At 40.3% G+C, this 25,191-nt stretch overlaps 1 protein-coding gene across 6 annotated transcripts in view; it reads left to right on the forward strand.

The window, feature by feature from the left end:
• Window positions 1-25,191, forward strand: part of ARHGAP26 (Rho GTPase activating protein 26) — a 333,358-nt gene that overhangs the window by 167,265 nt on the left and 140,902 nt on the right. For all 6 annotated transcript variants that reach the window (XM_070739344.1, XM_070739347.1, XM_070739342.1 and 3 more), the window contains one exon: window positions 283-361. In XM_070739344.1, the coding sequence (XP_070595445.1) occupies window positions 283-361 (79 nt within the window). The remainder of the gene's footprint in view (window positions 1-282; window positions 362-25,191) is intronic.

Here is a 25,191-nt window from a genome sequence, read left to right on the forward strand (position 1 = left end):
TGCAATATGGAGTGGGGTGGGAATGGAGATGCTGCAATATCTTTCCCCTGTCACACCCACAAAACTGGTAGTAAAAAGCCATGCCACCAAGCCACACTATGCCCACCAAGACATGCCCACAAAACTGGTAATTAAAAAAAAAATGATTTCACCACTGGTCTGAACCATGGAAAGGTGTACTGGAGTAGCTTTTGCTGAGTTGGCCTGATTTATCACCTCTGTTTTTCATATTTCATATTTTTAAACCTATTATTCACAGCATCATTCCATTCATCTCTGCAGGCCTGGAGTGATCACAATGCAGGCACTTTCTGAAGAAGATCGAAGGCTGTGGATGGAAGCAATGGATGGGCGAGAACCAGTAAGCAAGAATCTTTATGAATAGGGATTAAGTAGGATAATCAAAAGAACCTTTCATGGTTTGGGTTGCAGTTCTTTCTCATTGGATGTCTTATGGCAGCTCTGTAATTTTTGCAGAAGAATCTTTTGAATCCTTTGGTAGAGTCCTTGAGGCAATATTCCATTTTCTTTGCCAGCCGGCATTAAAGCTTTCCTTCTGAGTATTGTTAAAAAAAATTCAGTCTATAGCTCAGGATAGTTCGGGTATTTGCTGTACATTTTCTATAAAAATATGAGAGATAACTCATGATTACAAATAAATAAAATACTGATACCTTGTCTTACAAACTAGACAAATAAATAAAATACTGATACCTTGTCTTACAAACTAGTCAAATAAATAAAATACTGATACCTTGTCTTACAAACTTAATTGGTTCCAGGACGAGGTTCTTAAGATGAAAAGTTTGTAAGACGAAACAATGTTTCCCATAGGAATCAATGGAAAAGTGATTAATGCGTGCAAGCCCAAAATTCACCCCTTTTGCCAGCCGAAGCACCCGTTTTTGCGCTGCTGGGATTCCCCTGCAGCATCACAAAAACACAGAAGTCCAGAGGGAGCCTCAGGGGGAACCCAGCAGTGCAAAAACAGGTGCTTCGCTGGCAACGGAAGTCTGGAGGCAGGGCATCCCAGTGGCGGCTGTGGGTTTGTAAGGTGAAAATAGTTTGTAAGAAGAGGCAAAAAAATCTTAAACCCTGGGTTTGTATCTCGAAAAGTTTGTATGACGAGGCGTTTGTAAGATGAGGTATCACTGTATATCTGTCTGAAAGCTTCTTATAAGTGGCCACGATGGGAATTAATATCCTTAAAACTTGCTAATATCTGTAGGAGTACCCATTTTATTTTCAAGTTTCTATAGTTTGCTTCTGTGGTTGGTGGGTCTTTTTTCCTCAAGAAAAAAAAAGAGGCATTGCATGCCAAAACAGAGAGACAGGGGTTTTTTTTACATCATGCCATCATTCCGCTGAACACCTAATACCCACAGGACTGTCTTATGTCTAAGTATATTTACTTATGTAGTGTAGCTGTATTACTTTTATCCTTTTCATGTTCCACTACTTTCTACTATTGGTATCATTATTATGATTAGTATTACTTTGTTATTATGATTATGATTACTTGTGTGGGGTTTTTTTTGCATGTACTCTGAGAGCTAATGTACCTGAGACAAATTAATTGTGTGTTTAATCACACTTGGCCAATAAAGTGTTCTGTTCTCTTCCATTCCATCTCGTCCCATCCTGATATAATTTATGTAGGACTCTTTGGGCCTATTCCTACAAATTGACTTTGAGTTTTTGCACATAATTTCTTTGAATAACTGCTACTGTTTGTGATATGTTACGATATATTGTTATGAGAAGACCTGGATATGTTTTTACCTGTTAAGCTTGGGGCCTTTTCCAGAATGATAATAAAATAAAATACTCAAGGGGCAACCAACAAAAATAGCCATAAAACATTTGAACATAATTTCTGAAGAGGGAATCTGTTACCCAACAAGCAATAGCAGCTAAATACTTCAAACAGTGACAAGAGGGTGAAAACACAGGCAGAAAATTCAACGCCATTGGCATATAGACTGCAATATGTATATGCATATGCATAAATATGTGTGGTTTGTGCCAACTATTTGGGAATCTCCCTCTATTTCCCTCTTACTCCTCCCCCATTACTCTGCTAAATCATAAATCATCCTTAATTGCCTGTTCAGTGCTGAGGGGCATTTGGGAAAACAGAAGGAATGTTATCAAATGTTAACCCTGTGAGAAGACTTCCTTTCCGGAACCAAGTCCACATAGAAAAAGGCAGCTGATACAGAAATCTCAGCCTTGATACTTTGCCCAGAGGTGGGAGTAACATGTGGATGTAATTGATAGAAAAGAGGGCAGTGGGGGGGGAGGAGGAACCCTTTCACAACTGATATTATATCACATGAGATTTCAGGTTGGATGCTACGTTGTTATTGTTGTACTCAGTAAAGGGCAGCCGTTCGTGGCCCTACTGAAATGCTCGGGAGGGGGATGTGGGGGCGCATGCTCATGCACACACCCCCTTCAATTTCCTGCGCATGCAGAGTCATGGGCCGATGCCGTCTTGCCCGGGAGCCATCAGCGGGAAGAAATCCTGCAGGAAAGAAAGGATTTCTTCCCGCTGGCAGCTCCTGACCAGGATGGACCACCACTGCCGCCGCCACGCGGGTCCCAGCCCCTTGGCTACCGGCTGGCTGCATCGGCAGAAGCGTCCAAGTTAATCCCACCTGGGAGCCACCAGAGGGAAGAAATCCTGCAGGAAGGAGAACAGCTTGTTGGGGAGACTCTGGCAAGCAGGGAGTGGCGGCATCTCCCCGACAAGCTTCTCTCTTTCCTGGGTGGGGCAGTGAGATTTGGCTGCTGCACATGTGCAGAAGCCGAATCTCGCATGTACATGTGTGCACTGCCAGCGGTGACGAAGCTGCACACGTGCTTTCATTTTCGCCAGTGGAACGACTTTCCCTCTTGCTGCCCAACCCTGGTTGTACTGCTATTTTATCCAGCTCTAATACATCTACGGCTCGATGTATATAGTAGAAGAAGCCACCAACACAGGAATGCCTTTTGGAGATGCATAATTTAGCATATGTGGCTGCTAGCAAGAGCTGCCAATCTGAGCAGCTGGCATTCTGCTTCAGAAAACGATCAGCAGCACTGCAGATGAAAAACCAGCAGCGTGGTGGAAAGGAATCCATGCTTTTAATATTTAAAGCTCCGGAGTGATTTATTACAGAGAACGAAACCTTTCTCGGCATGATTGTAGCCTATATTGCTAACTGTGCAAAAAAGTGCAATCATTTAAATGTAGCACATATTTATTAATTTATATGGAAAGAGAGGAAAGGACAAAAGTTTTCTCCTACACCTTTCGTGCATGTTAAATTAAGTAGGAGCAGAAAATACATTTAAATCAACTGATTGTTTTGCTTCTCCAATCAAGTTAACATATGCCAAAAGATTTCACTGTTATATTGTGAATATAAGGCAGTGATGGTGAACCTTTTTTGGTTCGCGTGCCAAAAGTGGTGCATGTGGATGTGCTACACCCCCTTCCCTCGTCCCCACGCATGCGCAACCCCCCCCCTCATGCTGCCCCCCAATGCATGTGCACAGGACTTTTTGCAGCCTGGTAGGTGAAAAAGGTGCCCAAACAGGCAAACCAGAAGTTCAGGAAATGCACTTCTGGTTTGCCTATTGTGCTGGTTTTTGCACTCTGGGGTTCCAGGAAGCTTCCCTGAATATTCCAGAGTGCAAAAGCCAGCACAAAGTGGTGTGTTTTTCCAAACTTCTGGTTTGCCCATTGGGAGATATTTTTTTTCCTCCGAGGCTTCCCTGAAGCATCCGGAGGACGAAACGGCCTTTCTCAAGGCTGAGAATCAGCTAGCCAGCAGGTGCATGCGGGCTGGAGCTGAAACATGGCAAAGTCTCGTAAGCCCCCCGGTATGGCTCCCCTTGCCACCTGTGGCATGCATGCCATAGGTTTGCCATTACAGATATAAGGTTTATTGCAGGGGTGTCAAACTCAAGGCCTGCGGGCTGCATCCGACCCATGCGATGCTTAAATCTGGCCCATGCGACTGGCCTGGAAATAGCAAAGAACTGGGCTGCGGTGCCTCAACAGGGTTTTTTCACACTCCATTTTCAGCCTGAATGGCCTCCTGCAAAACCTTGCCAACCAAAACGGGGTGCAGGGTGCCATGCAACACCCCCCCCTGGCACCCTGTTTTCGGCTTGGATGGCCTCCCTTCCCCCGCAGAGGAGAACTACAATGCTGATCCGGCCCTCTAAGAAATCCAGTTTGACACCCCTGTTGTAGTGTATAACCAGGTCTCGGTAAATATTTGCTAAGTAGATCAACCAAATGGTATTTTCCAAAGTTGGGACTAACTTCATAAAAGTTTCTCCTTCTTTAGGTAAAAGTAAAAAAAAAATCATACAGTGTAGCAAATGACTTTCAACTGTCAAGAGACACCTCAGCTCTGAAAATTACAAATCCTGCTGAAAGCTGAGGAAGCTGATGGGAATAGGGACATCAAAGTCATATATTTTTGCTAAAAAAAGAAGAAGAAGAAAATAATGAAGAAAATAAGCAATCTCCTTTGTCATCCAGTGGCTGACTTTTCTTAAACATCTGGTATTAATTGTACCTTGGAATCCTGAGGCTGGCTTGGCCTGAATCATAACTTCCTAACAGAGTGTAGTCACTATATTCTTGTATAGAGTGTTAATTTTGGATGCCTTGACTGTTTATCGTTTTGTATATAGCTAGCTCTCTAAACATTTATATGGCTGCTTTACATTTGCTTTGAACATTCAAGAAATTGCTTCATTTTTTTAAGTGTAAGTATCACATTTAAAGATTTTATAAGGATATAAACACTGAAAATTAGTGAAATGTTATTTTTCTTTAAGGTTTGTGAATGCTGTGGTCTCACATAGCTTTATTTTTTCTTACTCTACATCAGTGTGCACAAACTCTTAGAGTCTCAGGAGAGGTGTACTTTGAGCTAGGAAAGGAAGCTATGGAAGCTAAGAAAAGAACTAGATTTATTTCTAATTTAAATTAAAATTAAATTCCCCTTTATTTAGTGTTGGTCTCTTTTTTCTAATTAAAAATTATAGTTTAGTGGCAACTTTTTGGAGCAGTTCTGGAGGCTATTTCCAAAAGTGGGGTTGTGTTTTACTTTGGATATGCTTTTGTCTTACAGGAATAAGCAATCAGTCACTTGTTTAAATTGTATTTGGGTATTTGTTTTTGATTTTGTGTTTTGTTTTGTTTTGATCCAAACTGGCATTCAGGAGACAAGCAGCTACAATTACTTTTATGTGACTTATATCTAATAAGTTTTAATATGTTTTCTGAATTAAAATTCAATGTTCCATGAATATTAGAATACAAAGAACTACTTCTTTCCCAAATAATTTTAATTGGCTGACTGCTGCTTAGAATTAAAATAATTACTATCACAAATCCCAAAATTTCTTAAACTGAAAAATTAGATATGTGAATCATAACCTGCTGATATGGCCAAGTATTCAATCCATTTTCTTTCTTGGATCTGCATGTTGATATTTAGTTGACTCACAAGAATCTATATATAAGAAACAGATTGGTGCAAATAGAGCAGCTAAAATACAGTCTTAATGCAAACAGTAGTACTAGCTGCATTATAAATTAGGAGTATGAAATAAAAGAATTGAAAAATAACTTCAGAACTGTCGGTGGGTGGCAATTTAATTTCCAATGGAAAATGCTGAAAATCCTCTCAGCTACAGGAAATGAGAAGAGAAGCACCTTTAATTATTTCTTTCTACATTTTAAATGATTTTTTAAATGAGGGAGTACTGCAGTGGAAGAGTGTCAAATATGTGTGAACTTACCTGTAAACACAACTATGGTCATCCTCAGTAGAGAATTCCTGATTGAAAATAAAAACAACTATACTGGGGGGAAAATTATTTCTTTCTACCTTGCCTCTTCAATGAAAGTAACTCAAAACAGACCTAAAAGCTTAATATAGAGCCAAGTACTGTAAAACAATATCAGGTTGCACCCCATGCAGATGCAAAACTTCTTATTTTCCCTGGCAGACAGTGTGACAAGATCCACAATTTCTAATTCACCTATTGCAAAGCCTACTAGGACATTTACTGGGAAGTAAAATACTTCCTGTAGGGAAACAGGAAAAACAAACCATTTCATGGCTCTCCTCTTCCGCTCCCTAATTCTCAAAAGCTGTTTCTAGAGTAGATTGCGCAACTATTTTCAAATTGAAGACAGTTTTTGATTGATGAATATGGAACTTTTTCTCCTTAAATTCTACATCATGTCCTGTATTTTTTTCAATTATAAAATTATTTATTTTCTCCACCATAAAATAAAACAATATATGTACTTATAAACACAACAACGATGCTTAAAATCAATCATATATAAACTTTTCTTATTACTCACTCAATGGAGGCTCTTATCTCTCCTCATTTAAAAAATGTCTATTAATTTTATACAACATTGTCAATTCTTAAAAATCTAAATAAAAATTCTTCCTCTCCATTTACTATGAAAAGTTCATCATGTCCTGTATTGACAGACCCGGTAAAATAAAGTTTCCTATTTCTTCTGAAGGTCTAGCACAGTGTGTGTTTTTTGGAGCTAAGGGAAAGGCTTGATTCAAACAGCTGTGGACTGATGAAACTTTTGCCAGACCAGTCCTTCAATACAGCTCATCTGTCTGGAACTTACACCGCGTGGACATAAATACATTAGAAAGTGTCCAGAGATACTTTACGGGAAGAGCCCTCCACTCCTCTACTCGCAACAGAATATCTTACGCAACCAGACTTGAAATCCTAGGCTTAGAAAACTTAGAACTACGTCGCCTTCGACACAACCTAAGCATAGCTCATAAAATCATCTGTTACAACTTCCTTCCTGTCAATGATTACTTCAGCTTCAACGACAACAATATAGGAGCACACAACAGATACAAACTCAAAGTAAACTGCTTCAAACTTGATTGTAGAAAATGCGACTTCAGCAACCGAGTAGTTAATGCCTGGAACTCACTACCTGACTCTGTAGTTTCATCACCAAACCCCCAAAACTTAACCCTTTGTCTATCCACTGTTGACCTCACCCAATTCCTAAGAACTCAGTAAGGGACTTGCATAAGTGCACCAGCCTACCGTCCCTGTCCTAATGTTTCCCTTTTATTAGTACCTATCTCATGTATACAAACAGCGTTATATCTATGAATACTACCAGTACACACTTGACAAAAAAAATCCCTGATTTATATAAAACAAACTACAGAATCAAATTTTCTCCTAAGGTGTGCCATAGAATATTTTGTCCACTAGATGGGGAAATGCTCCTTGCTGGTTCTGTCCGCTGATCCTATTCTGAATCCCTGGAGAATTTTTGTGTCAGGGCAGAGTTTCATTTATAATTTTTTAAAAGCCTGTTTCCTAATTGAAGCAATGCATTAATTTTGAAAAAAATGGGAGGCTTTATAATTTGAATTTTTGACATTGCAGATTTACACCAACTTCTTCTTTTCTTTTTTTAAAGTGCCACGTCTATTTTCTCCAATCTCAGTCATGGAAAATGTCCTTTCAGCAGAACCCGTTAACGCATCTGGGACATAGTGGAAATCCTCTGATTTTTCCCAGATTCAAGAATTTTTCACAAGGCTTCTGTTGCTATGCACCCCTTGCAGTCCTCATCTCCTGGTTTCCTTCCATGAGTAAATGACCAGTGGCTGATGATGAGAACAGTCTAACTGTGTGCACACAGCTGCCAGCCTGTCCCTTGTGGCCCGTTTCCTCTAACTAAATTTCTTCGGCTTTTAGAGCCTTTCTATTGCCACTTGAGTTGGAATCTTCTGATGTTGCAGCTGCTGGCCTGCTTTCACTCTAAATTGGCAGCACAGCATTATTTCTCCGTTACTTATGGCACAAACTGAACCCAAAACACATTTACGGGAGCACAGAACTTCAACAGATTAAGGGGGAAGCTTTCACTTACTCCCCTTCCATCATTTAAAGTGTCCAAAAATATTCCACTTGCTCAGAATCGTCAAAGCTGACCAAATAGGGGATGATTTCTGAATGTTTGCATTTGCAGGCATGTATCCTTACCAACATTTCTCCCCCCTTTTCTCTCCTTTGCAAGCTTTCCATCCCTCCCCCCCATCCCTTCTATTCGCTTATTTACTTCTGCCAACTAGGGGTTTGTTGTTGTTGTTTTGCTCGCTCTCTTTGTTTTTCTTAAAACGCTGGCAGCCCAAAAGTTAGATGAAAAAACAGATGCAGGTCCCCCCCCCCCATGGAACCATCCCTCATCTGTTTCAAAGAGGAGCAGTGTGAATTGGGCTCTCTGGAAGCAATTGTTGCTGGACTTACATGTTGCCATGGTGAGCTGTTGTCACTATATTAATGACTCTGAACTCCTCTCCAATGTTTTTGTGGCTTTTCACATGGCCAAATTATCTGTCTTTCACTTGGCTTACATGGGCCTAGCCGGTATGATTCTTTTAACACGACTCCAGCTTGCTGTGTGTGTGTGTGTGTGTGTGTTTGTGTGCGCGCACATGCGTGCTTGCTTGCATTTGGGTTTGTAGAATGGGTCATACTTCAAGTCTCATTCAACAAATCTGAGCTGACATTTGGTGGATTTGCTTAGAATAGGAATTCATAATTCTCAGTCCCCTGTGGAATAAGCACAGTGGGTCAAACGGAATTTAGCCCGCAGAGAGATTAGAAGTTCGCAGGGTAGAACAGTAAATAATGCGTGGGCTTTGGGAGCAATTTACACGTATGCTGAGAAGCTGAGAAATGGGCTTCTGAATTGCAGTGATGAAGATGCCTTTCTCCTTTCCCCTCCTCTGACAGTGGATCAGGGGGATCCAAGAAAAGAGTCAAAAGTGCCCTTTTTTACAGGCTTATCGGCATCAGTGATGATGATGATGATGATGACAATGACAATGATGATGATTTTTTAAGGGAGCTCTTCAGATTGTTCTTTTGAGGAAGGCATGGCCTCTAAAATATCTGTGAAGAGAATTAGGAGTCAAACTTTACTTGGTGGAGATACCACTTTTATTGTTAGATCACTCTCAAAGGGAACTTGACAGCTGGTAGTTATGGCAGAGGAAAGGTTGATCCAGTGGACATTTCATCAAGTCTTAATGGACCTACTTTGTTTAATATTCATATGAGGCCACTAGAGAAAACCACTCATTGGTTCAGAAATATCATGCAATCAGATCACCTGGCACCTGTAGTAGAAGTTTGTTGCCTGGACACTATGAGATAGGCTCAAACACAGCACAAATAAAACAGAGTGGCTATTAGTTCAAGTATCTATTAATTCTAGGAAGATAACCAATGTTATCTCTTGATTGGGTGTTTCCTTCTTTTTCTTAAAAAAGCAAGTGTGCAATCTGAAGGTACTTCTGGATTCATACTAGAAGAGGCAAGTGCATCCATTTTAGCCATTCAAAGAATGAAGATATGTATACCTTTCACTACATTTCTGTCCATCCGAGGTGGCTCTTGAATCCTGGAATATCATCTGGCACAAAATGTGACTGCGTTTGCCAGATTCTTTATTGTCACATGAGACCCTTATTATAGGAGGTGCATCAGCTTAGAATAGAATAGAATAGAATTATTTATTGGCCAAGTGTGATTGGACACACAAGGAATTTGTCTTGGTTCATATGCTCTCAGTATATGTAAAAGAAAAAGATACATTTGTCAAGAATCATGTGGTTCTTGACAGTTAATGATTGTCATAGGGGTCAAATAAGCAATGAAGAAACAATATTAATAAAAATCTTAGGATATAAGCAACAAATTACAGTCATACAGTCCTAAGTGGGAGGAAAAGGATGATAGGAATGATGAGAAAAAACTAGTGGAAATAGAAATGCAGATTTAGTAAAAAGTTTGACTGTGTTGAAGGAATTATTTGTTTAGTAGAGTGATGGTGTTCGGGGGGAAAACTGTTCTTGTGTCTAGTTGTATTGCAGTGCTCCGTAGCGACGTTTTGAGGGTAGGAGTTGAAACAATTTGTGTCCAGGATGCGAGGGGTCAGTAAATATTTTCCCTGCCCTCTTTGTGCAAGTGTACTTCAAGTTACCAACTATTATGGGTTGGACTATTGCTATCTTCAAATCCACCCATTTCAGGTATGTTCTGTCTGTCCAATGTACGCAATCAGAGCATGCCTGCTGAAAATGCCCATTCATTCTGAGAGTTGGAGGTAAGGGCATGGAAATGGGTATTCTCTATGGAGGCATCCTTCCCATCGAAAAGCTTGCCCTCTGAGACAAGAGTGGCCCTTCCCTCATACAAGTAATCCTAAAATTCAAACCATTGGTTCAAAGACAATTTAAAATGATGATGGTGGTGATGAAGAACAAGAAGGAGGAGAAGCAGCAGGAGGAGGAGGATGAGAAGAGGAAGAAGAAGAAGAAGAAGAAGAAGAAGAAGAAGAAGAAGAAGCAGAAGAAGAAGAAATAAAGTTACGACTGTGCGCTAAGTTATGCTCACTGTAGTGCCCCTGCATTCAAGTGATCCAAATTGAAATGCTTGGCAGCTGGGCCACATTTGCAAGCACAGTATCTCTGTAACTCCTTTATCTACCTCTCTCCCCTTCTCTCCCCCCCCCTTCTGATCAGTGGTGCTTAGTGGTGGCAGTACCGGGGCTGAAACAAAGGCCCTGGGCCTTCAGCAAGTCTCAAGATAGCTGTTACCGCCATCAGGACTCTGCAAACCCTCCAAAGTGGAGGGCAGCAGGAGCAACTGGGCCTTTGTGTAGTGATGTTGGGATGGGATTTGTGGCATTTCTCAGCGGAATGGGTTAAGGCAGTGATTTTCAACCTTTTTTGAGCTGCGGCACATTTTTTACATATACAAAATAATGGGGCACCTTGAGCAGGGGGGGGGAGAAAGGGGGGGGCTAAAAAAAGTTTGGACAAAAAAAATTCTCTCTCTCTCTCTTCCTCCATTTCGCTCTATTTCTCTCCCTCTTTCTCTCTTCCTTCCTTCCTCTCTCTCTCCATCCCTCTCTCTTTTCCTTCCTTCCTCTTTTTTGCTCTTTCTATCTCTCCCTCCTTCCCTGCCTCTCTTTCTCTCTTGCTTTCTTTCTCTCTCTCTCTTGCTTGCTTTCTCTTTCTTTTTCTCTCTCTCTTGCTTGCTTTCTCTTTCTTTTTTTCTCTCTCTTGCTTTCTTTTTCTCTCTTTCTCTCTCTTGCTGAGCTTCGCGGCACACCTGGCCATGTCTCGCGGCACACTAGTGTGCCACGGCACACTGGTTGAAAAACACTGGGTTAAGGGATCAATTCTGTAATTGTATATAGAGGAATTTTATATGATGATAATGTATTCTAAAAATCTACTGATAGTTTTTTAAAAAACTCATTTTATGTTGATAAATGCACCAGACAAATAAGGAGATAAGCTTTGGGGATAAATATGACTTGTACAATTACCTGACAAATCGGACAATTCATTTTACAGTGGCATTCCTCTTTATATGCCATTGCAGCATTCGCAATTGGGAAGACTGCATTTGTGAATAAAAACACGATTCATTCACTCGATCCATCTCTGACGTAAAGCACAGCAAATTTCAAAGAGCTGGATTTGTTCAAGATTCAATTGAGCTACAACTGTTTTAAAAAGCAAAACAAATTGTATGTGATGCATTTGTATACTTTAACAATAATTAGAAGCATTACCGAGCCTACGACAAGCAGCATACCGTAGTTCTTTCCCCTTCATCCCTGGTTTTTCTTCAAAATAAAAACATGTCCTTCTCATGCTTAGCTCGTACATGGAGCCTTTTAATTGTTTACTCTTCTTGTGTAGAATCAGCCAACTGAGAAGTAGGTGCTGCTCATGAATGATAATCACCTCAACTCTACAGCAGAGACTCAATATCCAGATGAGCCTCTCTCAGATAGCCAGAAAGGGATACAAATACATAAGCCGAAAATTGGTCCCTGTAGTTTTGCCTTCCTTCTATTTATAACCAGTTGCTTCATGTAGCACATGTTCTTAACTAATCCTGGTGATTTCTTACTCTTAATCAACAGCAAGCACTCCATATGGAGGATGCAAATTCATGGCGTCCATCATGGGTTCACTGCCAGACAGAACTAAAGTAGTAGTTGAGAATGTCATGGATGAATATTGTATCTGTTTTAGATGCGTATATTGCTTCAGGCACTTCCCCAGTGCTCCTTTTATATAAATGGCTTATTATGCTTGTGGAGGGAATGGGGACCAACATCATCTTAGGCTGCTACACAGCAAAAATGGGCTTATATTCTGCATAGGGCATTTCTAATTTTGTTTGTATGAAATTTTTTTTAGCCCAATTTTTGGGTGGTTAAATAACATTAAAAATAACAAATTCGACTTCTTGGTTTCTTTTGATCTCCTACTTTTTATTGTTGGACTTTTTCAGATACAGTTGGGTCAACTCCTGTACCATTGAACCCATGATTACAACACAGGATTTAATGGATCAGGAGAAAGCAAAAGGGTGAATTTCTTTTTTTAATGTTCTTTAACTACCCAAAAACTGTGCTAAAAATAATTTATGAATAAGTTTGTGCTTATATGCATGAAAATGTAATTTCTAGTAAAGAACTGAAGGTCAAACACTATGTTCTATTAATTATGTAACATGCAGCTGCTCTCTTGTTTTTTTCATTAAAAAAAACCCAGGATACAATAATAGGGCCTTAGTTTCTTAGCTTAAATGGTTTAGACCTATCTTTTAAGTTTGATCTTATTTACTGAGGTTTTTGGAACTTGGTCAGGCAAGGAAGCTTTGGGGGAAGACTTTAGTAAGCAATGTGTTCATATCCTTAATTTTTTAATGGCAATTTTATTAAAGTTACAATTAAAAAGATAAAAATTAATACAAATTAAAAAAGAGAAGAATAAAAAGAAAAATAGAAAGTACAGAATGAAAACATAGAAAGTAAAAATAAGAATATAGCCAAAAAAAAGAAAAGAAATATATAAATAAATATATTGTAATTCTTTCCAATCACACATAAAAACATTTTTAATAAGCTAATCTCCTCTTAAATTACAATAAATGATCTGCTCATCCCATATCTCATCTCTTATGTATAAACAAATCCTTAAAGCTTCCTCAGTCCTGACTAGCAAAATTCCATTAAGAGTTACCAGAGATTACAGCATACCTACTGTGTTTCCCTGAAAATAAGAGCCTGCCTTATATTTTTTTGACCCCTGAAATACGGCCTTGGCCTTATTATCAGGGAGGACAGGACTCTTATTTTTTTTAAAAAATATATACTTTATTTATAAATACAAAGAAAGAGAAAAAGGGAAATAAGGGGGGGGGGGGAGGAAAGGTTGAACAGAAGAAAAAAAAGGTGGGGAGGTGGGGATACACAATCAAGAAATTTGGAAAAGTAATAACATTATACATCATACATTATAGATCGTAGCACATATATTTCTTAATATCGTTATTGTGTTTCTTAAGCAATGTAAATAAACAATATCCTTATTATTACCAACTCTATCTTAAATTATAATAAAGAATCTTACATCTCGTTTCAATAATTTATCAATTTCTAGTACAGTATGTGTATACTGTATATCTATATATGTTAGGTGATAGCAAATAGATGAAAGTATTTTATAAATAGGGAAAGTAAAGACAAAGAGGTACGAAAATATTCAAGTTTATTTAGAGACTCTTATTTTTACCAGGGTGCAGGAAGTGGGGTAGGTTGCGAGATGCACATCTTACCAGACTCTGGCAACTCCATGTTGTCTCACAGCTGGTCTGTGCAAAGAAACACCTTGCAGTGTACAGAAAAAACCTCTTGCGAGGGGGAGTAATTAACAACTTCTCATAGTGAGTAAGTTTTCTGTATTGTGCAAGATGTTTCTTTGCACAACTGGCTGAGAGATGGTACAGAGCTGCCACACTCAGGTAAGATGCGCATCTCGTGGTGGGATGCAATTTGGCGGGGATGCGGCCCAACACGTCCCACCCTGACCCAATGGCAATAGCAGCCTGGCGGCTTTTCTTTGTCTCTTTATCAAGAGGGGTGGTAGGTGGGGCGGGAGAAAAGCGAGATGGGGAAGGGAAGCAGGCAGAGAGAGTTGAAGGGTGTTTGGAAACGCCAACAGTATTTGCTATGTGAGCAAGAAGGAGAGAGGAAGGAGTCTATGCCTGGCTTAGCTCAACTGTTCTGTACTAAAGCTGCTTGCTGCTGTAAAAGCAAAGGCGAAACTGAAACTCCTCTGCTTGTGTTTTGCATTTGGATCAGATTTCTGTTCAGATTGGGAGAGGAGTAGAACGCCTTAGAATCAGAGCTTGTTAATAATAATATAAGAAATACTCATGTTCCAATGGTCATCTTGAAAAATCCTTTCTTAGTGAGCATCTAGAAGCCAAGAGGAACATACACGGCAAATTTCAAGTTTGTAGGATTTACGCTTCTGGAGATTTCATGATTAATGTGTGAGTGGTTTTCGCTTTTATATATATAGATTAGAAAAGGAATTGCAAATCCAGTATCCTTTTGAAGGCCCTGAGCATGGTTTCACCAAAAAAGATGGATATTCTTTTATCTCCTAGAACTCTAAATCTGTTAAAGACCACTGTCTTGTGATCTACACATGAGGAACAATTGTGTGGAGCACTTGTGGGCAATCTCAAGTCCTCTCCTTGTCTGGAGAAGAATTGTGATGAGTTGGTCTACTCGCTAGCTCTTCAGTTCACTGCAGTTCTGTTTTTAGAAGAGTTGTCTTCAGTTTACCATATCTTCCCTGGAAGACCTTCATGGCCTTCATTTATTGTATTTTTTTGTGATTTATTTACAATAGTATGAATTCCCAGTCTACCAAATACTTTGTTTTTGGGTAACTTTTGAAAAGGGGAAAAGTAGTGCAATCATATTTTTGGAACTAAGTTGCCTGCTTTTAAATTTGTTGCTGTTCCTTTCCTCCCAACTGGAATGCATGTTCTCATTTACCAGGGTTTACACTCCTTCCTTCCTATAAATGAATTTGATGCCCCAAATCACTGTTTAGCTTACGTTGGTTGTTGTGGATTTTCTTTTCTTTGTATTTGCTTAATTTAGCTTGTCTGGTGAAAGCAACCCACTGAACCTTGTTTGAACCTTGGATTTAGTTTGCTTACAGGCTGATTAGATCTGGAACGCCTATTGCTGGCAGTGCAAATGAAACAGCACTGTGTGTGCGGAGTTTACATTTTGACAGTTCTGCTTTTAAAAAGAGGTCAAAGTGGTTGGTACTTCATTCTGTGCCTGGCAAATTAGTAAACAACATCTGCTTCCGTTGTCTGCATTTTTGATTACTTTCATTGCCTTTCATAATTTGGACTGAACTAAAGTCATACAGTAGAAAAGAGATTAGATTTTTTTTCGCCATTGGATTTTAAGCTTTATGCAGTTTAACGTTTGACATGTGAACCTGTTGCAGTGAAGCTAGGGAAATAAAAATACTTCCAATTAATGTATTTAATTACTAATATTCAGCAATATATTTCCTCTCCTGATTTATTTTCGTAAAATTTAAAGTAACAGCTAGGGAGAAATATACAATACATTCTGGAAAACCAGGCTCATTTTTAGCTGCAACTTTTGAAATATCAAAGCTGCTTTGATGCTTCATCCATCATTGTAGTTTACAATATAATATCAGCTATGCAATAAAGTATAACACCAATATGAACAGAATTCTAAATCTTCAGAGAAACAGTTTCATTTTTCTCCAGGCAGTGGAGAACTTTACAATATAAAGTTAAAATAATTCTGGTTTGCTTGTGGGAGAAGATCTATGATGAGAGTAGAGCTGCCTTGGAATAGTTTGCAAAAACAATCCTATAAGTGAACAATTCTTATGATTAGGAATTTGTGAGCTGATAACAAGGAGAAATTTCCTTAATTTCTATCCCTGCATTGTTGTCCTGTCTTTTCCAACTCCTCTCTTCCTCCTCTTTGCAGCAAAAGTGTGTGTATATTTGTGTCTGTGTGCATCTTCAGATGCTATCTTGAAATTCGGTTGTTGGTTTCTTTGGAATGAAAGGTTTCAAATCATCAGTTTTGGTCCAAAGCGATTACCTCATATTCTTAAAGGGAAGGGTGGAGTCTGCTGCTAACTTCTTAACGTAATTTAGGTGGTGCACTTTTTACTCATTCGTTATTTCAGAAGAACTTAAGATTTGCTCGATGACAGTGATGGCTAACCTTTTTTTCCTTGGGAGCCAAAAGTGCATGCGTGTGTTCACACCCATAATGCAATACCCCCCACTCTCCCCCCATGTATAAATGCATGACTGGCCCCATGCTCCCCCTCTAACACGTGCACGGCCCCCTGCACCCTATTTTGGCCCTAACAGGCTTCCCTGAGGCCTCCAGAGGCCAGAAATGGCCAGTTTCCAGGTTCCTGGGAAGCCCATTTTTAACCCTTCCAGTGCTTCTGCATGAGCCCTGGCATCTAAAACGGGTCACAGGGAGATTCCTAGGAGGGGAGAGGTGGCCTGGGCAGGGTCACCTGAAAATCAGCTGACTAGCACGTATACGCAGTTGAGGTGGCCTAAGACAACGGCTTGCATGCTTGTAGAGATGGCGCTTTTTGCCACCTGTAGCACATATAGGTTCGCCATCACGGCTATGATGTATATTTGAGGCAGACTTCACCCTTCTTTTTAACAACATGAGACAATCGCTTGGGATCAAAACTGATGATCTGAAAGCTTTTCACTGCAAAGAAACCAACACCAGAATTTTAAGAAGGCTCAGAAGATACACCCAGATACACAAACTTCTTTGCTGGAAGAAGAGGGTGGAGAAGAAATACTGGAATTCTGCCCTGTCTTGTGCAGAATTCAACTATTAAGGAGATGAGTGAATAGGAGAATTACTTTCTTTTGGGGTTTTTTTTCCTCCCATACATTTGAACTAGGAATCAATTTTATATACTACATCTATAGTAAGCTGCCATAAAAATATTGCCTTTCCTTTAGCAATCCCAAAATGGCTGTGAAGTTTTATGCTAAATGCTTAGACATTTACAAAGTAATTTATAGGTGAATTGGAAGTGATGAATCCTATCATGTAGTATGTGTTCCTTCAGTTTGCTTTTGCACATATCTATGCATGTAAGTATTGCTTATGTGATCAGAAACCCGTTCTAGTGTAGGTATCCCTGATTAGCATGCCTTTTGTCTCCGAGCTTAAGCAGAATAGCTAGATTGAGACATAATCTTGCCCCATTAGGCATTTTGTTTCTTTCCAACTTGCTAGATCCAACAACATACACCGTTTTCAGCCTTGAATTATTTAGCCAGGAGAAATTTGAAAGTAAAAGCTAAACTGCTGCCAAACTCTCCATGCCAAATTACTGCCCTAGTTTTTATTTGTTTTTGTTGTTGTTAAGATGGATGCTGGGACCTGATGCTTTTTGGAAAGAAATATTAAAAATATGTTCCTGTAAATAAGCTTTTTGGCTTCTTTTTTTGTAGCCATAACGAAGAACAAACTCTGGCCCCAAAAGTCGGGGAGGTGGGGGAATTTACACAGTTGGCCCTCAGACAAAATGAGAAAAGAGCTGATAAGATGGAGTCAGCTGCTAAAGGGAGAAGGTTGCCTGGGCGGTTTGATTTGGACAAGGAGCCTTGCCATTTTCGACTGGCACCTATGTTGCTCAGAGTTAGGCTGGTATCTTCTTCCTGGGCTGTTATCCAAGGCCTGGCTGTCTTGACTATGCTAGAGTGCCAAATCAGTCTGGGTGTTAAATATGTGCAGCTTTCATACTACAGATTGTGTTAGACTAACAGTGTCATGTGGTATGCATATTAATGTGGATCTTACCCAGTTTGTAGTTCCCAAGCCGCTGTAGAAACCAAAAAAGCCCTTATAAATCCACATATATCTTATGAATGATGTAATACTGCTTGCCAGGAAAAGAATAACTCTGGCATCTTTCAGAAAGGCCTTGGAAAAAAAGAGCTCTCACATGGAGCATTTTTTTGGAAAGTTTTTTTTAAAATCCATTTCTATTTCTTTAGGTGTATATTTGGAGCCTATGTTGCTTTGTGCAATGCTATGGTTTGGGTACTGAATTAAGTTATGCCGTTTTTGCAGTTTAATAACAATTAAACTGCAAAAACTGCATAACATAATTCAGTACCCAAACCATAGCATTGCACAAACAAAGCAACATAGGCTCCAAATATACATCTAAAGAAACAGAAATGGATTTTTAAAAAAATCTTTCCAAAGAATGAAGTTGGAAGCAAAACTTTCAACAAAGTTTTGCTTCGTTATGATCATAGACGTCTGAGAGTCAGTTGATTTCAGTGGAATGCTGGATAATAAATAAACAAAAATAGGTACCTATAGTAAAACTTCAATTTAACAGACTCTAAATGCAACAGACAAATTTGATACATGGCTTTAAGAATCTAGCTCTCACACCAAGGCTTTATTGTAAATGATGCTATTTATGTGCAACTAGTAGTTAATTAAATTAGGTTTTCCTGTATTGGTTAAACCACTTAAAAAAACCCCAATTCATTACATTGGGACAATTGCTTACAAAAATTCATATTTAAGAAAAATTGTATGGCAGTGTATGTTATTCAAAAGTATACTGAAAATGTCTCCTTTTTTTAAAAAAAACCACATGTTGATATAGAAACAAGTTGGAAAGGTTAACATTAGAATGCCTTTCTTATCTCCGATCATTTTAACATTTGTTTGGAACCATAAAAGACAGGCGGAATATTAATGGTTTATCTCCTAAAAGATTAACATTGCCCTCTAGATATGGGACAAAGGAAACTTTACTGAAATCTTGTTATCAATCATTTACCCATCCCATTCTGCTCATTCAGAGGCCAAACTAATCAGGAACAGTATCAAGTTTTTTGAAAAAAAACTCTGGATCTTCTGGGCCACACTTTTTAAAATGGAATTATTCAATAATTATCATGGATGGGGTTATGGCAGCGAGCATATATTTCATAAATCTGCATTTTTGCACAGCTTTTTAAACTGATTTTTCCTATCTATAATAAGCTTGCTAATTTGTAATTGGCTGACAAACCGCACCCAAGTAGTCCTTAATGGGTCTACATTTACGTGGAAGGAAATAAACAGTGATATACCACAAGTTTCCATCTTAAGCCCAGTACTCTTCAATATCTTCATAAAGGACTTAGATAAGGGAACTTACAAAATTTGCAGATGATATTTAGCTGGCAGGAATAGCTAACGCCCTAGAAGAAAGGCTCAAGATCCAGATGGATCTTGATAGACTTGAACACTGGCCCCTATCTAAGAAAATGAAATTCAATGTAGAGAAAAGTAAAGTCTTACACTTAGGCAAGAAAAAACAAAAGTACAGTGTTCCCTCGATTTTCGTGGATTTGAACTTCACGAATAGCCTATACTACGGTTTGTCAAAAAATATAAATTAAAAAATACTTTGCGGGGTTTTTTCTATACCATGGTTTTTCCTGCCAGATGACGTCATACGTCATCGCCAAACTAATAATTTTTGCAAATAAATAACAAAAAAAATAATTATTGTTAATAAATAATTATGTTTATAAATATCCGAATCACTAAGTGTCTTATTCAAAGGTGAGTACCAGTAATAATGGTGAGTAAATGGTTGTTAAGGGAATGGAAAAGGGTAATTTAGCGGTTTAAAGTGTTAAGGGATGGCTTGTGATACTGTCCATAGCCAAAAATGGTGTAATTACTTTTGCATCTCTACTTCGCGGAAATTCGATTTTCGCGGGTGGCCTCAGAACGCATCCCCCGCGAAAATCGAGGGAACATTGTACATATATAGACTGGGTGAAACCATGCTTAATAGTGATAACTGTGAGAGGGATCTTGGAGTCTTAGTGGACAAGCAGTTAAATATGAGCCAGCAGTGTGCATTAGCAGCCAAAAAAGCCAATGCAATCCTAAATCAATTAACAGAAGGATATAATCAAAATCAAGTGAGCTACTAATACCACTCTATGAAGCCTTAATAAGATCACACTGCGTTCAGTTTTGGTCACCACAGTATAAAAAAAGATGCTGAGACTGTAGAAAAAGTGCAGAGAAGAGAAAGCAGAATGATTAGGGGACTGGAGGCTAAAACATACGATGAACAGTTAAAGGAGTTGGCATAGCTAGTTTGATGAAGAGAAGGACCAGAGGAGACATGATAGCAGTGCTCTAATATTTGAGGGGCTGCCACAGAGAGGAGGGGGTCAAGCTATTTTCCAAAGCACCTGAAGGCCAGACAAGGAATAGTGGACGAAACTGAATAAGGAAAGATGCAACCTGGAAATAAGAAGATCTGTTCTGACAGTGAGAACAATCAATTAATGGAACAGCTTGCCTTCGGAAGTTGTGGGAGCTCCATCACTAGAGGCTTTCAAGAAGAGATTGGACTGTCATTTGTCAGAATGGTGTAGGGTCGCCTGTTTGGGTGGTGGGTTGCACTACATCAGAGGTCCCCAACCGCCGGTCCGCGGACCGGGACCGGGCCGTTGGGGCTTTTCAGCCGGTCCGCGGCGCCAGGGCCCCCTCGGCCTTTCCGCACCACCAGCGGCGCTCCCCCCGCCAGCCAGCCAAGCCCCGCGCCCGCCGGAACCGGCTCCTCGCTCTCCCCCCGCCGCCCGCCGCGTTTGCAGGAGGTGGGGAGGGTTGGGTGGCCCGCCAAGGCCAGGAGGGACGCCGCTGCCCCCCCTTCCCTCTCTCCGCCCGCCGCTGCGCCTCCTTGACGCCGAGAGGAAATGCCGGCAAAGGCTTTCCTCAGCGGAGGCCGGCGAAGGTGATATTGAATGTCGGGGGAGAACGGGCGGTTGCGCGCGCTCCCTATCTCCCTGCTAGCCCACTCGGAATATTCAAAATAAGAAAAACCTTTGCCGGCGAAGGCTTTTCTTATTTTGAATATTCCGAGTGGGCTAGCAGGGGGATAGGGAGCGCGCGCAACCGCCCGTTCTCCCCCGACATTCAATATCACCTTCGCCGGCCCCGCCTCTCCTGCAAACCCCCTTGCTGAGAGCCCGGGGTGAAAGTGCTCTCGCAAAGGTGAGGCGGGCAGGGCGTGCGCGCGTCATCGCTGAGAAGAACGGAGAGAGAACGAGAGTGAGTGAGAGCAACAGACAGCAAGATAGAGAGAAAGTGAGAAAGAGAGAGTGAGAAAGGGGGGGAGAGAAAGAGATAGCAAGAGAGAGAACAAGAGAGAGAAAGAGCGTGAGAAAGAAAACAAGAAAGAGTGAGAGAGAGAGAAAGCAAAAGAGACAGAAAGAAAACAAGAGAGAGAAAGTGAGAAGAAGAGAGAGAAAGAGGGGGAGAGAGAGAGAAAGAGAGAGGGGGGAGAGAGAGAAAGAGAGGGAGAGGGAGAAAGAGAGAGGGAGAGGGGGGAGAGATAGCAAGAGAGGGAGAGAGGGAAAGGGGGAGAGAGGGGGGAGAGAAAGAGGGAGAGAGAGAGGAGATAAAGGAAGAGGAGAGAGAGAAAGGAAGAGAAAGAAAGAAAGAGGGATAGAAAGAGAGAGAGAGTGAGAGATGCTCAGCGAGCCTTTCTTTGAAGTTGCCTTTCTTTCTTTCTCTTTCTTGCTTTCTTTCTTGCTCTTTTTCTTTCTCTCTTTTACCTTCCCTTCCTCTATTTCTTCTTTTCTTTCTCCTTCCTACCTTCTTCCCTTACTCTCCCCTTTCATAAGTTTCCTTGCTTCCTTCCTCTGTTCCTGTCCCTTCCCCCTTTCTTTCTTTCTTTCTTTCTTTCTTTCCTTCCTTTCCTCCCTCCATTTCTTGCTTTCCTTTTCCTTCCTCCCTTCTTTCCTCCCTCATTCCCTTCTTTCACTCCTTCCTCTCTTACTCTCCCCTTTCACACCTTTCCTTGCTTCCTTTGCACCCTTCTTTTGTTCCTATCCCTTCCCTCTTTCCTTCCTTCCCACCCTCCGTCCATTCATTCACCCATTCCTCTCTTGATCGCCCCTTTTACGGCGCCGCTGACAGCTAGCTCCCCCCCCCACCGGGCCATGGAAAACTGGTCTAGCTTAAAGCCGGTCCCTGGTGCAAAAAAGGTTGGGGACCTCTGCACTAGATGACCCACAAGGTCCCTTCCAACTCTGTTAATCAAATCTGCAAAGTGGGGGCTTCATGCAAAAAACAGCATAGTGTCTTTATATACAGTGATACCTCATCTTACAAACGCCTCGTCATACAAACTTTCGAGATACAAACCCAGGATTTAAGATTTTTTTGCCTCTTCTTGCAAACTATTTTCACCTTACAAACCCACCGCCGCTGCTGGGATGCCCCACCTCCGGATATCCATTGCCAGTGAAGCATCCGTTTTTGCGCTGCTGGGATTCTCCTGAGGCTCCCTTCCATGGGAAACCCTACCTCTGGACTTCCGTGTTTTTGTGATGCTGCAGGGGAATCCCAGCAGGGGAATCCCAGCAGTGCAAAAATGGGTGCTTCTCTGGCAACGGAAGTTCGGATGTGGGATTTCCCAGTGAGGGGAGCCTCAGTGAAATCACAGCATCGCAAAAACACAAAGGTCCGGAGGTGGGTTTCCAGGACTTTGGTGTTTTTGTGATGCTGCGATTTCACTGATGCTCCCTTCGCTGGGAAACCCCACCTTCGGACTTCCGTTGTCAGCGAAGTGCTCGTTTTTGCGATGCTGGGATTCCCCTGCTGGGATTCTCCTGCAGCATCACAAAAACACAGACGTCCAGAGGTGGGGTTTGTTATGGAGGGGAACCTCAGGGTAATCCCAGCAGTGCAAAAACGGACACTTCAGCTGGCAAAAGGGGTGAATTTTGGGCTTGCATGCATTAATCGCTTTTCCATTGATTCCTATAGGAAACATTGTTTTGTCTTACAAATGTTTCACCTTAAGAACCTCGTCCCGGAACCAATTAAGTTTGTAAGACAAGGTATCACTGTATTTCTAGGACCTTTTTCTTGAAACACCTCTCAGAAAGTATCTCTTCATTTAAAGTGACTGATGACTAGCATTTTACTAACAGTTAAGATCTGCTTATTTATTTTCATCAAGGATTGATAAAACACAAATGTCTCAGAATATCTGTTGAAAAATATTTAGCTTTAAATGCCTACAATGCAACTGAAAGCTTTATACATTTCTTTGCAACAATAAAAAGAAATTACTTGCTCATCTATGAAAAATGCTTGGCGGAATGTCTCCGTAGGAAGCAGAAAAAGCTTGCAGTCAGCAAAAATATTTTCTTCCAAGCCATAATACTGATTGTTTAAGAATTCCCCACCACCCCAGGCTAGTGAGAAGTCCAAAAATAGCACAACAGAATTCAATTTTCTTTGGATTAGAACACAAAGGGGACTTGGTATGTAATATTTACTTTATCTACAAACAAACAAAACCTAGCGGGAATTTGTCCTGAATATGCAAGTAAATGCTTAGAAAATGAAAGTTGAAAAAGTTTGAGACATGGATTCCTCCCCTGCCCCAAAAAACAAATACTCTCCCACCAGAAATAACTAGAAATTTCCTATGTAAATTTCTAATTTGGAATAAGTGAACTACTTTGAAGTGCAGCATTTTACCAATTCAAAAGGTATATAATATAAACAGTTTTATCTGTTATTTTAGTGTGAGTTAAATAATGAAAATGAACATGTTCAACATTCAAGTTGCATCTCTACACCTGATTGAGACTAGTGCTCATAGTGTAAAATCCAAAACATGAGAAAATGTGTGCTGTATTTCTCTGGGCTAGGAATACAACAGTGAAACCTATTTACCATACATTTATTCTATCTTTCTCTTTCTCTTACCTATTTACTCCTCATATATTTGATTTGGGGTACCATACATTCTAAATGACCAAACTACGTATGACCAAATTTGATCTACTTCTTTCATACTGATCTCTTACTGCTATCTTTGTTTACCATTGACTTTTTAAATATTATCTGAGTCAATTGGGAGAATGATTCATGTTTGTTTGTTTTTTGAGACTTTCATTGGGGAAAACTGTTGAGGAAAACTAATGAATAGGAAGAAGAAAAATAATTTTGTTATGTGAAAAGGGAGGGGTGCAGAAAATTCTCTTAACTACATAAGATGGGTACTGATAAGAGGGATCATTAGGAGAGGGACAGTAGGCACGCTGGTGCGGTTATGCACGCCTCTTACTGACTTCTTAGGAATCAGGTGAATTCAACAGTGGATAGTCTAAGGGTAAAGTTTTGGGGTTTAGATGACAAAATGACAGAGCCAGGTAGTGAGTTCCAGGCATTAACCACTCTGTTGCTAAAGTCGTATTTTCTACAGTTAAGTTTGGAGTGGTTCACTTTGAGTTTGTATCTCTTGTGTGCTTTTGCATTGTTGTGGTTGAAGCTGAAGAAGTTATTGACAGGAAGGACGTTGTAGCAGATGATGTAGTTCTAAGCCCAGGATTTCAGGTTTGGTTGTGTAAGATATACTGTTGCGGGTAGAGGAGTGGAGGGGTCTTCTTGTAAAATATCTATGGATACTTTGTAATGTGGTTTACGTCTGATATGAGATATGGGTTCCAGATAGATGAGCTGTATTCAAGAATTGGTCTGTCAAATGTTTTGTATGCTCTGGTTAGTAGTGTGATATTACCAGGGAAGAAGGTACATAAGATTAGGTTAACAACTCTTGAAGCCTTTTTGGCAATGTTGTTGCAGTGGGCTTTGGCACTTAGGTCATTTGATATGAGTATTCCAAGGTCTTTGACAGAGTGAGGGTCGTCTTCAGGGTCTTGTTTATTCAGCTTTGTATTTGGTGTTTTGATTCTTTTTGCCAATGTGTAGGACAGAGCATTTGTTGGTTGAGATTTGGAGTTGCCAGATATTTGACCATTCTGACCCGAGTCAAGGTCTTTTCGGAGGGTAACAATGTTGTCAGTGGTGTTGAAGATTTTTATATCATCAGCGAAGAGAACATGGTCGCTTGTAATGTGATTGCAAAGGTCGTTTATATAAAGAGTGTTGGTCCTCCTATGCTGCCTTGGGGTACACCTCTGTTAACAGGAACAGGATTTGACAGGAACACAGTTATCCAGTCATGTAGGGATCCAGAAATGCAGTAGGATTTCAGTTTTAGAAGTAGTTTATCATGAACCACTGAGTCGAAGGCTTTACAGAAGTCTATGTAAATTGTGTCTATTGTTTTGCCCTGGTCAGGTTTTGAGGTCCATATG

This window comes from Erythrolamprus reginae, chromosome 2, assembly GCF_031021105.1.
Source record: "Erythrolamprus reginae isolate rEryReg1 chromosome 2, rEryReg1.hap1, whole genome shotgun sequence".
Classification (NCBI taxonomy): Eukaryota; Metazoa; Chordata; class Lepidosauria; order Squamata; family Dipsadidae; genus Erythrolamprus; species Erythrolamprus reginae.